At 40.5% G+C, this 14,207-nt stretch overlaps 1 protein-coding gene across 2 annotated transcripts in view; it reads left to right on the top strand.

The window, feature by feature from the left end:
* Positions 1-714: 714 nt before the first annotated feature.
* Positions 715-14,207, top strand: part of LOC111221828 (integrin alpha-5-like) — a 42,734-nt gene continuing 29,241 nt past the window's right edge. For both annotated transcript variants that reach the window (XM_022745404.1, XM_022745403.1), the window contains exons 1-7: positions 715-1,077; positions 9,108-9,232; positions 11,208-11,308; positions 12,318-12,441; positions 13,402-13,463; positions 13,641-13,686; positions 13,895-14,020. In XM_022745404.1, the coding sequence (XP_022601125.1) occupies positions 878-1,077; positions 9,108-9,232; positions 11,208-11,308; positions 12,318-12,441; positions 13,402-13,463; positions 13,641-13,686; positions 13,895-14,020 (784 nt within the window). In that variant the 5' untranslated portion in view covers positions 715-877. The remainder of the gene's footprint in view (positions 1,078-9,107; positions 9,233-11,207; positions 11,309-12,317; positions 12,442-13,401; positions 13,464-13,640; positions 13,687-13,894; positions 14,021-14,207) is intronic.

The raw sequence follows: 14,207 nt of genomic DNA, 5'->3' as shown, positions 1-14,207 counted from the left end.
CACAGAAATACACTACAAAGAACACACAGCAAGTGCAAGACAACTGTACACATAAAGAAAAATAAAGCCAGTGGTGCAAAACAATTACTATAATATATGTAACTATAATGAGAAGAAACAGAAACAAGACCGCATGGGAAAATACCATCACAAGTCAGTATGAGGTTGAGTATGAGTTCTATTCATTGTCCCAGTCAAGTCTTTCCAGTGACAATCCCAAAGCACTGGACCTGGCTCACCTACATGGGACACAGCCATTATTGAGATTTTCCTGTTATGACATATTAAAACATCTGCCACTGCAAACTTTAAAGATCATTCATCTTGCGATGGAATGAATAGAGCCTCACCATGTTTACTGTCATCTCCCTTTAGTATATTATATAACATGCAGATAAATTGTGAGTTTTTATTGCCCATATCATATTCCATTGTAATGTTCTGTCTCCTTTCACATTAGTCTAATAAATTTTTTGATTTGAACCCAGACTGGAGGTTTTGCTGTGATATTCGTGACTCTGTGTCTTGTCGTGTTTTACAGCATTTCTTTTTTTTTTTTTTTTTTCCTTTTCTTTTTCTTTGGAGACCAGATTGTCTGGTAATATCTAAAGCTCCACCCCAAAGTGAGGTCGCAATGATCCCCCTCTCCTCCTTCTTTCCCTCCCTCTCTCTCTCTCTCTCTCTGACTCAGTCCTGCCTTTCTTTACATTTCACCACTAACTCTGGATCAGTACACTGGAGCTGTCGGAGCTGAGGGGATTATCCAGGACGCCGGTTCTATGAGTCCGACCCAAACTGTCCCACATTAAGGAACAGCACGGATGATGTGTTTTGCGCTGCGGCTATTCAATGAAAGAAGAGACGCGCAAAAGCAGAGATGGGCACCGTTCCTGGACCTTCACCTTCCCGGTCAGGGGGAAAATGTTGTCATTGCGCCGTGCTGCTTGTACCTGTAGTGGTGGTCTTGGTGCAGTTGTGCGCAGCTTTTAACCTGGACACTGAGACGCGCGTCGTTTTCTCCGGACCACAGGGAAGTTATTTCGGCTATTCAGTGGAGTTCTTCACTAACTCATCCAGGTAAAGTCTCTGCCATCACCACGAAGCTTCATGTTCTCCCCAGGTCAATGTTGGTCAATCTACAGCATTCTCACTCTTTTCATATCACAACAGGGATTATATGAAGTACATGAAAGAGTAACTGACCTTTTCAGTGGTAATGGCCTCATTTTACCTTTAGATATTGTCTCAAATGTCGGTGGTTCTCAAACGTTTTCACATCAAGGACCCACAAACCCCCATTTGATAAGATATAGTCCAGGGTCCCCCATTTGATAAGAGTGTGCTTGAAACCCATGACCAAAATAGTCATACATACTGTCATTGTGTTACTTACTGATGAAGTTATAGCATAGTAGGCTGTAATAAAAATAAAAAAAATCATATTTTTGCTGGGGACCCCCAGGAACCCCCTCAAGGAGCCCTGAGGCTCTCCAGAGGCTCCACTGTGAGAAGGACTGCCATATGGAATCATCATATTTATACAGTCTTATAGACTCTTTATGACTACACTGCAGTCACCTTTATTTTATTCTCTCATATATATATACATATATATCGTACCATATCTGTAATATTGCATTGACTACCACTATTATAATCATATACATAACTTTTTATGAAGTTAACATTCAGTTTACAGTGATGAGCTTGTCGGTATATAAGCTAAGTGTAGGGTTCTGGATGTGTTTGCACTGAAACCTAGAATAATTTATAAGTTAAGTATGAGTTTTTAGTCTCATTACACACACACACACACACACACACACACACACACACACACACACACACACACACACACACACTGGATTCCAGCCTGAGTATGATTGGAAACAGACATACAAGTCTGTGTGTGTGTGTGTGTGTGTGTGTGTGTGATTTAGAGAGTAGGGGGTTAACCAGCAGCAAAGTAAGAAATACTCTAATCTTCTTGTGAATATATACTGAAAGGACAGTTGGAGTTTCCTGGTGGTTTTTTGTCGACAGATGAGGAACTGCTGTGTGAGATAAAGTGGGAGATCAAACATGTTCTTCTTGCCTTACAGACACAGCATGTACGCTACCATCACCTGTTTTGGCTAACAAACACACACACATAATCATTATTCAAAGTAGCCTAGATATGAATGAGGTGTGAAGTGTATCAACAAAGGCTGATGGCTTCATAGAGCTCCATATATAAGCTGCACACAGACAAGCCCCAGTCACCAGTGCCTCTCATGTATTACCATTGTATTCACAGAGCCATGTATCTGATCTTTCAAAACATATATAACCAGCAATCTCTGCAAAACCCACAGGGTTTTTGGGGGTAAAAGTATTTCCAAGATTATCAGTTATATTGTTTGACTTGGATGTTACATTCCAATATTTTATATTTTCATACAAAATAACATGTTAATGTTTTACTTGTCTTTTTCAAAAAGAGCTGACTCTGGGACTCCACTGTATTTTAGTGCTTCTCAAACTCTTTCAGACCAGGGACTTAACCAGTAAAATGTAATTCACAGACCACCTAACTGCCCACAACCAATGGGACCTAGGCCTACTACTTCAGTAGTATTGTGGTGAGCTTGTGCAGAATAATAGCACCTGGGATTGAGTTTTGATTATTGACAACCCTTATGCCTCACACACTGCAGCAACAACTTGAGCTATTCATGTAGCATCAACATTATCACACATATGAACAGGCTGGATGTCATCAACGCACTACAGGTCTCACTCGTGGCGACTACATTACCAGTGAAACATAAGACTTGCCTACTGTGCCTGTTGTGTTGGAGGTTTCATTTGATTTTCTTTTAATTGACCCGCTCTTAAGCCAGCGGTCCATGATCTTGTCTGTTGTCCGTGTTTGATAGTTAACTGTTAACTAGTGAAATTTAGCACAATCGCAGTGCTAACCGTTAGCTTCATCCACATTTCCTTTCAGTTGTCACACTGATCATTTTTGGCGTAAATCGTAAAACATAAACTGTGAACTGGCGCAGCTCAAACTCACTTGCTCAGTTTAAGAGCATTTGGTGACTAAAGTAAAATGTGGAATTTTGTAATAGGCCTGACTGTATTTTAGATACATTTTATGTAAAAAATATCTAACAGCTTTTGTTACTTTGGAGATTTGACATTCAAAACAATATATAAGCTCACGAAATACGATGCTCTGTTAGTATCAGTATAAAAGAGTAGTCAGACTCAGTACCATCTAGATATTAATGTACATTATTGCATTAGCGTAACTGATATAGGGTAAAGGTAAGAAATTAAAAACTTAACACACTGAAACTGAAAACAACAGCTTTTCAGAATTAAAAAAAAAAAAAGTGTATTTTTCTTCCATGGTGCTGAACTCTTCTTTTCTCTACTCTAAGACAATGGTGTCTAGCTGTTCAGTACAGTACAGTAGGCATACAGTTATCTGGCGAACAAGCTAACTGAAACACACCCTGTCAAACACATCGTGGCTTGTCCTCGCAGCCAGCTGTTCACAGCTGTGGTGCTCGAGAGCTGAGAAATCTCTGGAGGATGTTTTACATCACCATAAAGCTCTGTATAGATGATGACAGGAATCTTGTGCATATCAACTGTTCCTTATCTGTTCTATGATAACCTGCTTGTAGCGGCCATTATTTGAAAGGTATGTGCACCGCTGTGCCTGTAAAAGGTTAAACCGCTGAGATCTTTGCCTTATAAATCCCAGTTACACCTTATCAGCTCTCTGTGCCTCAGTTTTTCCCTCACTAACATCCTTGAGGGCTCAAACAGTGAAAGCAATGTTGGTTTAATGAATGTAGATATTTTCCTGTGAGGAAATTGGTTAAGATTCTCTCAGTTTGCTTAACTAAGCCTCTGGCGGTTAGAGAACATGTTGTGGAGTAATTACTGACATGTTGATTTAGACCAGTTTGTACAGACTAAGCCCATTTTTGCCTGCAATAGTTTTGCTTACAATGAACAACACCACACTTTGTTTTTGACCAAATTCACACATACTGACAGCTCACAATTATTGCTGAACATCTCCATGTGAATATAGTGCTTCTTGTTTTGTGGTGGGTAAACAACGCAGCAGGAAAAGGATGCTTTCCTATATGAGGGAGATGTTTTCTTTCTGCTGATGGGATTGTTTCTGCTGGTTGTCATGCCTGACAATTACTGGACTGTTTTGACTGTTAAGAGTTGCTCCTGTTCCTCACTATGCCATCACTGTTTTCACTGTCTCAGCAAACGTGTCCAGTTTAAGTCAAGAGGTCTGGTAGTGTGTTAGAGCCTCCCTCATATCAGGTGTATCAGGCTATGGTTAATAAATACACAGCAGATTAATGTAAGTGAAGTATGTTTTCTGTTAGTACAGTGCAAGTATTCAGACAGTAATGAGAGACATTGCAGACTGGGCAGCTTGTACACTATCACTGATGAGGGGTTTTCCAAGACTCATTCACTTCACTTTGACCAATTTTGAGATAATCACAACTGAGTAAAATGTGAGTGAGGTTTGGAACGTTTCAGCACATTAACTTGGCTGGAAATAATTGACTGACTGATTTTTTTCTTCTTTTTTTTTCTTTTGGTAAGTGGGAAAGACATTTTATGTTTATTTTTACTGTAATCATCAGGGCTATGTGCTTTCTTTGACTAGGTCCAAAAGTGGACTGAAAGAAATTGGAAAACCCACCTTAAATAATGAGCTGTGTCCCAGTTCTGCACTACACTCTAATTGTATGTAGTGCGGTTTATATACCTATTACTGTTTTTGAAGTTATGATACAGAAAAATCAACATAATTGGCCGTTTTGTACTAGTATGAAATGAGCCATTATCAATCAAACTGCAACTTTAGTTTGTCACTGGCAAGGAAACTCCTCAAAGAGAAAAAACTCAGAGATTTATTACATCATTTTTTGTTTACCAAGATCTTCCTTTGGCTGGTTTACCACTAAATGAACTTAATTAAATTTTTTGCATTAGTGAATTGCATTGTGGGACAGGGTACAGGGTATTGTGGGTACAGTTCACACTGAAATGTTGATAGCCATAAAATGTTCTACAGATGTTCATAATTTCCAGAGGATGAGTCCACTGATGCTTTTTCTTTAGCATCATGACAAGCTTGATATTTTTCATTTTTAGTGAAATATCTTCACAGTAACTGGATTGGCTGCTGTTAAATTTGGTTCAGATATTCATTATCTCCAGACACTGAAGTGCAAAAACCTTTATCCCCTGACCTTCGGGTCAAAGTTTTTCCAATACTTAGGGACACAGCTACTGAAATCTTGTGACCTGATGCCAGTGAACCTCTTTATGTTTACCAACCTGTCTGTGAGCTCTGCATTTGAGTAACATACTACAGAAATGATCACAGCTCTGTTGTTATTTATGCCTTTTCCTCTCAGTTACTCATAGAGATTCACTCATGATCTCATGGTTGAGACGAGAGGAAAGGAAACACAGTCATTGAGTATTTTGTCAGATAATTCTGGGCCACCCACATATGTATGAGTTTAATGAGCGTATTTACATGTTAACCAAATATAGCAGATATTTGAGAGGTCCGGCTGTTTATTGTAATAAGTCAGATAAAATCTTGAGAACCCTGAACAGCGTTAACTGGGATGGAGGAGCTCTGCTGATTTCCATGGACGTATATTGTGTTCCTTACTGAATGTTATGGAAGATCATATCATTACACATCAGTGGTTATTGTTATGGCTTTTGCCCTTTATGACTACACATTGTGAGCAGTTCAGCTAGGGTGATTGTCCTGTCCGTTTAAAGGACCAGTGTCCAGGATTTAGTGGCATCTCATTCCAAGTGTGTAGGAGAACCAAGTGGTGGCCTTCAGGTAACATAAAAAAGCCAAAGGCCATCTATAGTGCCAGTGTTTTCTTTGTCCATTCTGGGCTTCTGTAAAATAGGGCTGAACAATTAATTGAATATTATTGAAATGGCAATATGGCCAAGTGCAATATCCAAATCACATATTTTTGGTAAAGGTAAAATGCGTCACAACATACCATAAATGAAGCGTTGGGGTGCTAAACACCTTGTTACAAGACCCAACAAAAATCACATCATCATCATTTCAGTATTTTCTTTTTTTGGTGAAAATGAAATGCAAAAATTGCTATTCCCACTCAAATTGTGACTAATATTGCAATTGCGATATGATTTTTTTTGCAGATCATTCTGGGCTATTGTAGAAACATGATGGCTCTGTAGAACAGGACCTGCTCCCTATGTAGATATGAAGCGCTCATTCTAAGCTAACAAAAACACAACATTTCTTAATTTCAGGTGATTATACACTAATGAAAAGAGAATTATGAATAATATATTGAATTTCTGACAGTTGATCTCCCTAAATCCTGCACACTGGTCCTTTAAATAATTTTAGAAACTACTCAGTACTTTAGAGAAAATGAATTATTAGAGAAAGTCTTAAAGAAGAACCATTATTTTATGTAGAAGAAATGTTTGTAGTAGGTATGATGCCTATCAACAGTTAAACTAAGACCTACCATTAGGATATGACTTATTTCACAATAATGTGGCCATGTAAATGCATTCAGTGGAGCCCATAAATCCTAAAAATTACAAGTTGCATCTTTGACCTTGCTGTGCCTATAAGCCATTCCTCTTGTTTGCAGATGTTCATGTCGAAAGTGAGTTACAGGAAAGGAATCCTGATTTCAGGTCTCCACAGAAGCATCCATCATCCCGCTGATACAATCATCTTATTAAGGAGGCCATTGTTGGATGTTAAGTTTTCATTACTAGTGCCTTTAATTGACTCAAGGTATATATTACAAGTCCACATGTGCAGAGATCACAGGGGGTGGCGGGTGGTTAAAAGTCGTATACCTTTGAAAGAAAAAGCCTGCACTCTGTCGGCCGAGGGGTTGTGGAGTGAGTGGTTTATAAGGAAAGCTTATCCAGCCATGTAAATATTCCTCTTCTGCTCTCCAGACATTTTGGGGGATGGGGGGAGTACAGAGTCTGTCTGATCTCTGCTAATGTCATCAGTCACCAATGTCTTAAGTTGTGCCATTCTCCGTGGGCCAGGCCTTTTTAGCAGGGCTGTCTGAAATCTGGTTTGTAATACACACTCACATATACATACCCTTGCTTATTTATATTTGCATGATATTCACACTTACATGCAAACACATGCAGTGATCATGTTTAGCTGTAGCATGTGTTTTGCTTTATCTCACACTGGTGCGCTCTCGCCATTGATTAATTTCCAGACTGTCATTAAGTGAAAATATGCAGAAATATCTCCAGATAGTTCTTGTTTAGTCTCTTGCTCACACATTTTCTTCTGAAACCATCTGGAGAAATGCTTAAAACCACCTTCCTAGCTAACCAGCAGATAGGTGGCTATCTTGGCAGGGCAGTTTTGATAAGTACATTTTTAAAGCTCCATATTTTATACTTTCCCATTGTTTTATTTGAAGCGTTGGTCCATAAGAAGATATATTTGTGTTTTTAAGAACATAAAACCATCTCAAACTCCTCTATGAGCCTCTCTTCGGATTGGCTGACTATTTTCTGAGTGATCCAATAAAAATATAGCAGATTTACTCCCAGAGAAACCAAATCCTGCAAAGCTGGATGATGGGTCCAGATGGGCGGGGTTTCGGGCATGGCTGAGAGTGGTGACTGCTTTGTTGTGACATCACAAAGTTACAGAAGTCCTGATGGCTGGTTTTAAGGCTCAGTTTGTGAATACAGGCTGTGTGCATTTCTCTGTGGACTGAGGCTTTGATACTTTCACAGTATTAATATAGAACCTAGACCTGCTTTATCATCAAACAACACATGGACATCTACCTTTATATTATATGGGACCTTTAAAGAACTTTATGGAAATAGTAGCGAATTGAGCCCTTCAGCTGCAGAGCTACATTTCAAATGAAATAGCCTGTCTTCATTGTGAGAAGACTTAGATTACCACATACTACATCTTGATGACAGTGCCACCTAAACAAAGACTAAAAAAATCACCAGACAAGAATTTCAAGGATCAAGGATGATTGTCATTCATTAAGCTAAAAAGAGCGACAGTAATTGCATTTTGTCGTGTCACCACCATTCAGGTTTCATGGAGGCCCAGTATGACATGTAATCTTTCAGCCAACTGTTGCAGAAGAAGAAGCATGCTAACTTCAAAGCTGCTCTAGTTGCTATTTGTACATTTACAATGGATGAAATAACTGCGCAAAATGTGAAAGGGGTCGAAAGTGGCGAACTCACAGAGAATTATCATACGACTCTGCAGTCCCCCTTGGCTCTACTGAGTTTTTAGTGTCTTTCAGCAAACTCTTTTGGTTTTACAACCTGCAGATTTACTGTTTTGGTTCATTGTCACAACTTCCATCAGCAGGCTGTTGTTTTCAGCAAACAAGCTTTTCAAAAACTGGCTGTATACTACCTGTTCAGCACCAACAGCAGATGGACATACTTAGCGACTAGCTGGTGAACACAGGGGAACATTTAGTAGCTAAAATGTCAGATTTTTCACTCAGGAGTTGGGCCAAACAAAAGGCCAAAAGGAGCGTTAAGAATGCTAGCTTACTCACAGTGCGAGGAGTAGAAACTTCACTTTATATGTGTGGCTCACAAAGTGAAATGGTTGTGCTTCTGCCGGACTCATTACACAGTACAAGACACTGAGACGCTGAGGACGTTGACACAACTATGGCTTTGATAGTGAAGAATAATTCTTTATTTGGCATCATGTAGTAACTACAGTGTTTTTGGCTTCTCCAAAAGGCTCCTCTGTCTACACTGGTTATTAAATTCAGTCTTTAGAAGGCAATAAGGGATTTCAATGCTGAATTAGACTTCATGCTGAGGTAGCAGAGGTAATGCTTAACTTGATGTGACATTAATCATAGAGTTTAACCTTTGGAGCAGTAATAATATTTATTTCATCAGCTGCGTCTAGGCCAAAACTTTTTAATTATATATTTTTAACAGATGTTTCTTGGTATAATCTTCTTCACATTATGTAAGATTTATTTGTCTTTTCTTCCATCTAGTATCAGTGTTTTGATTGGTGCTCCGAAAGCCAACACCAGCCAACCCGACATCACTGAAGGAGGAGCTGTGTACTTGTGCCCCTGGAGCCAAACTAACTGCAGCATTATCAACTTTGACAAGCAAGGTAGGGTGTCTTGTTAAACCTAAATTGATGGTCGGTCTCTTTTTAACCACATGGATAAAAATGTGATCTGTGAAGATTCAAGCTCTATATTTAGAACCCAAGGGAGACAATTTTCCCTACATCATAATCACAGCAGCAGTTGGTAACTCACATTGTTCCAGGATATAAAAATGTCCCTTTCCCTAACAGGACTGTTAAACAGTTGAGACGGGACTGTGCAGTATAAACTCTCAGCTGTCTCTAACCAGCCATAAAAGTGGCTGTAGCTATAGGTAGCATCCCGTGTTAAGCACCGCTGTGGTTGACCCTGAGGTCAGAAGTACAGCTCCCTGCCATCTTACGGCTCCTAATCCAACGCCTCTCTGTGCTGATTGAACCCAGGCTTTGATGTCTCTCCTGTGTTTCAGTGGTGGCTGAGGCTTTCCTCCACTCCACCCCTCTGTGAGGTCTCCATTTTGGGGCACAGGCTGTGTTTGCAGTGTTTTCACAGTGCTTTGATTTCCTGCTGGACTCGGGCCCGATGTTGTGAGCGCTCTTTAATTAGGGCAGAGTCATTACGGGGACAAGGACCCCAGAGGGTCTGGGCTGCCCCCGGCAATGCCAGGAAAATAATCACTTACATCACAAAGGCAGGAAGTGATAAGGATCGCCGTTTGAGGATCACAGGGTCGAACTTATCGTACGCAGTCACACATGCTGATATCGAATGGTGGTTTACCCAGACTGTGCAAAAACCCTGCCTACATAAACATATACCTACAAAATGTTTACAAACACAAACTGTCTCTGAAACGCGATACATTGTGAAAAAGGGTGCAGAACCACACTTAGAGTATGTTCACATGCTCAAATATGTCTACACACACATGCTTTTACATTCAGTAGTCTTGCATTTCCCATCACAGGCCTCAGGATTCATGGTGTGTTTGAGGACACAGGCCAGACTCCATCAACCAAACAGACGCACTGAGCTGCAGCCAGGACAGTTTAATGTCACCACTCTGCTACAGACAGCAGGCACATATATCAGAAAGTATATACCACAGTTAAGCTTACGCAGTTACAAGCACATTTTTAGTATGATTTAAATATTCTCAAGTGCTCAAACAAGAACTAGACAGACTTTCACTTTCAGGGACATTGAAGGCATCAGTTTTTCTTGAGTGACTTTTCAATGATGTTGAATGGCAAAAATGATTGATTACTTTTTTTCACTGTAGGTGTGATCCAGCATGTAGAAGAAATTAGGACTGACAGCAAATCTCAGCATCACAAACTTTTATTTAGTACTTGAATAAGGATGTGAACTGTTTTTCCAAGTCAGAAACTCGCTTTTACAGTGTTCCATAAAAGCAGCCTGGCTGGCTTACCTGGCTCAAGAGGAGCAGTAATCAAAGTAAAAATATCACTGCCTTATTTTTCCAAATTAATTATTAACACTGTGTTGTTGAAAGTAAAAATCATATAGGCGTAATGTTACTGAACACACACACAGACACACACACACACATATACACACACACACACACAAGCACACACTCCACCACCCCCATCCCTCATCACCGCTCCATGCCTTCGTACTGCCAGGGCCTCTTCTTAAAACAGATCCTGACAATGAAGTACAGCCGTTTGGGTTACAGTAACAACAAGGTCCAAGTCCCTTTGAGCTGTTTGATGTCTGCCATAGCATGGAGGATGGATTAAGACTGCAGACCCCGGGAACAAGGCCATAAAATATCCATGTAAAAAGCCAAGAACATGTGGGGAAGGCTCTCAAATGAAGCCCTGACAGCGCAAAATGATGACAGGGGGATCTTTGACTTAGTTAAAATAGCAACTCCTGACATCACTGAAGTTTCCTTCAAGTCCCAGAGAAGTAAAAACAGTGTAGCGATTATAAAATTTCCAGTTATTAAAGTGCTTCTTACACATGTGGGTAAACGTGCTTTCTACATATTCTTTTTTTTTCTTCCAGGTGATCGATATTTTTATGTTAATGATGTGAACACTCAGGTTGAGTTCAAGTCCCATCAGTGGTTTGGAGCTATTGTGCGTTCCCATGGCAACAGCATCCTGGTAAGAATGATTGTCGGTCAGTTTGGATGATTTACCTACATGAGGCTACTTGCTATCTGAACAATTTCTTAGAACAAATGTATCATTGATATGTTTTATTACACATTATACTCAGACAAGAGACTTTCATTGGTATCACACGAGTAGGAATCTTTTAAAAAGGGCTCCATGTGGCAAAGGATCATGGAGGTTGTATGTATGCACGGTGTTAACTCACAAGAATGCAAAAAAAAAAAAAAACAGTAAAAACTTACATGTCACAGGCAAAAAGTCAACATCGTGACTGGTTGATAATTCATGTAGAAGACGTGGAAACATGAGCTGTGTCCTCCGGAGGACGCCATCTATGAAGGTGTGGCCCTTCGTAGACCACGAAGACCGAACAGAAATGAGATGGTCTGGTCTACAGAGGATTCTTGCTTTGAGTCACCAGCTGTGCCCGCCCTTACCAAGTGCTGTTCCTGTTGCCTAGCAACTTTGACAACACATAACTTTTATTTTTACAAAAGCTTGCAGTTTTAAGGCCCTTGGTTTTAACAGTTGTACCGTCGGCTGTTGAGATGAGCTGAAACCCAAAACTTACATTTAAAAGTTTAATCTTCAGGCTCTCTGTCGGTGCTGCTTGCTGCCATAGTATTTTCACTATCGCTGCGCAATGAACCTTGGGATAGGTCAGGCTATGAAGGATCCACCCGTTGGAGCCTTGGTTGCCCAGGAGAAGAAGGCCACATTTTATTTTGAAGGAGCCTTTGAAATGGCACAGCCTGGTCGTGCCACGGTGATGCAATCGGTCTTCAAATGCAGCCTCCAAAGGATACGGCCCGTGAATTGGTACCCAGCTAGAAGCGCAGCTTGAAACCCTTGACAGATTTTCTGTCTAGTTATATTTGCTAAGCTTTGATTGCACAATTGATTTTCAAGGAAGGAGTTTAGGGTCAATTTAACGCTCCTGAGCTAGAAAACATAAGTAGTTTCTTTTGTCGCTGAGCTGTCTCTCTGTTCTCTCCAGGCTTGTGCTCCCAGGTATTACTGGAGGACTGAACACGACACGCCCTTTGCTGATGTTACAGGAACCTGCTACCTCTCTGTAGACAGCCTCAAAACTTTTGTTGAGTACGCACCCTGTCGAACAGGTGAGTTTCTGCAGATACAGCTGACCTCCAGAGGATTTAAAGCTGCATTCATGACACTCGATGGCAGAAATACACAGCCGCCACCAAGTTGAAAAGGCCAGAGTGTTAGCAAACTCACCTTAATCCAACCGACACGGAGCAACATGAGCAGTGTTTCTGCAGCAGAAGCAGTTGCTGTGACAAACAGCTCATGGAGGCGAATAACAAACTTTAAAACCCTCATAACTCACAAAGACATGATTCAGACATTTTTAGGTTCAGTGTGATTTACACTTCCTGAGCATACCATTATCGTCGACGCCCATCGGAGGTCCATCGCTTAGAAATCATAAAAAAAAGGCAGTCTTTAAAACTCCAGAACTTGCCTCACATCTTTAAATTTTCTTCAGTCTCAGAGTAATCCAGTGGTAGCTGCCTGCACATCAGTGCTGCTAATTCGGCATACCTTTGATTGTGCTTTTTTGCCAGATTTGAACAAATACAGGCTAAAAACAAACTGTGGACACATCGAGGAGAAGAGAAGGTTCTAGTTTAGGATTAGTCTTGCACATTCTATTTTGTTTTTATTGTTTACTGGCATTTTTACAGCCAGCCTAAAATATGTTTGTGTCGCATATTCTGAATACCCCTACCTGCATATCTTATAAAGGTTTCTGTCTTTAATTTAGGTCAGCTCTTTAAAATCATTAACAGAAGTAGATCGTCAAAACTGTTGCCAGGCAATGGTAAAGCCATAAGCAGAGCTGCTACAGAAAGCAGATCATACAATGTAAAAAGAAATAGTTGTGGTAGTTGATGATTTTTTTGTGTGTGCTTTCCTCTGTTGTTCAAATGAAGTTGAGCCTTGGGATAATGAACAATTAAATGCTGCCCTCACAAGAACAGAATGTTTCTTCTTTTGGTGTTTGTGTGCAACAGAAAATGTATTAGTTTGCCATGTTTTGGTGCTGTTCCTTGCAGAAAGACATGGACCTGCAGGACAGGGTTATTGTCAGGGGGGATTCAGTGCCGACTTCACTAAGGTAAGAGAAATATTTGTGTTTCTACATAATCACACAGTCACGGTTTCTCTGTTTCGGCTGATGTAAGCGATGGAGATTACACTGTGTAGATCAGACTTGCAGAGTTTGTTTGAAGCTCATGATGAAACTGGTGACACACAGATTCCTCAGCTCTGGCTACTGCTGTGTGTGTTACAGGATGGGAGGGTTGTACTTGGAGGACCAGGCAGCTTTTACTGGCAAGGTGAGCTCAGAGGAATGTGGAGCAGCGTGGCTTTTCAGCAGATATCCTCCAATGGATTTTTTTTTCCTTTGAGGGATCCAGAAAATCGATCCGTCATCTTTGTCAGTCAATGAACTACAGTGGAATGACTCATGAGCCGGAGTTCAAAAGCCACATGTCTTATTTTAACCTCTGACCTTTAACCCTTTGTTACCCTTCCATCCTACAGGTCAGCTGATCTCAGCCACCACAGAGGAGATTGTTAAGGCCTACTACCCCTCTTATTTTCTGCTGTCAGTTGCCGGGCAGATTCAGACCCAGCAGGTGCAGGGGAGCTATGATGACAGTTACCTGGGTGAGAACGTACTACTATACTACTTATAGTACACTACTTATATTACTATTGTGGGACAGCAACAGCTACAGCTGTATGTTTTTATACCTCATGATCCAAGTCGGTTGGTTTGTCTGTCTAACAATTTGGCCCCAAGAGACATATCTCAGTAGCAGAATGCCATTAAATGTGATACACATATTCATGG

The sequence above is a fragment of the Seriola dumerili genome, unplaced genomic scaffold, assembly GCF_002260705.1.
Source record: "Seriola dumerili isolate Sdu_G_001 unplaced genomic scaffold, Sdu_1.0 BDQW01000088.1, whole genome shotgun sequence".
NCBI classification, from domain to species: domain Eukaryota; kingdom Metazoa; phylum Chordata; class Actinopteri; order Carangiformes; family Carangidae; genus Seriola; species Seriola dumerili.
This window is presented reverse-complemented; position numbering and strand designations above follow the sequence as displayed.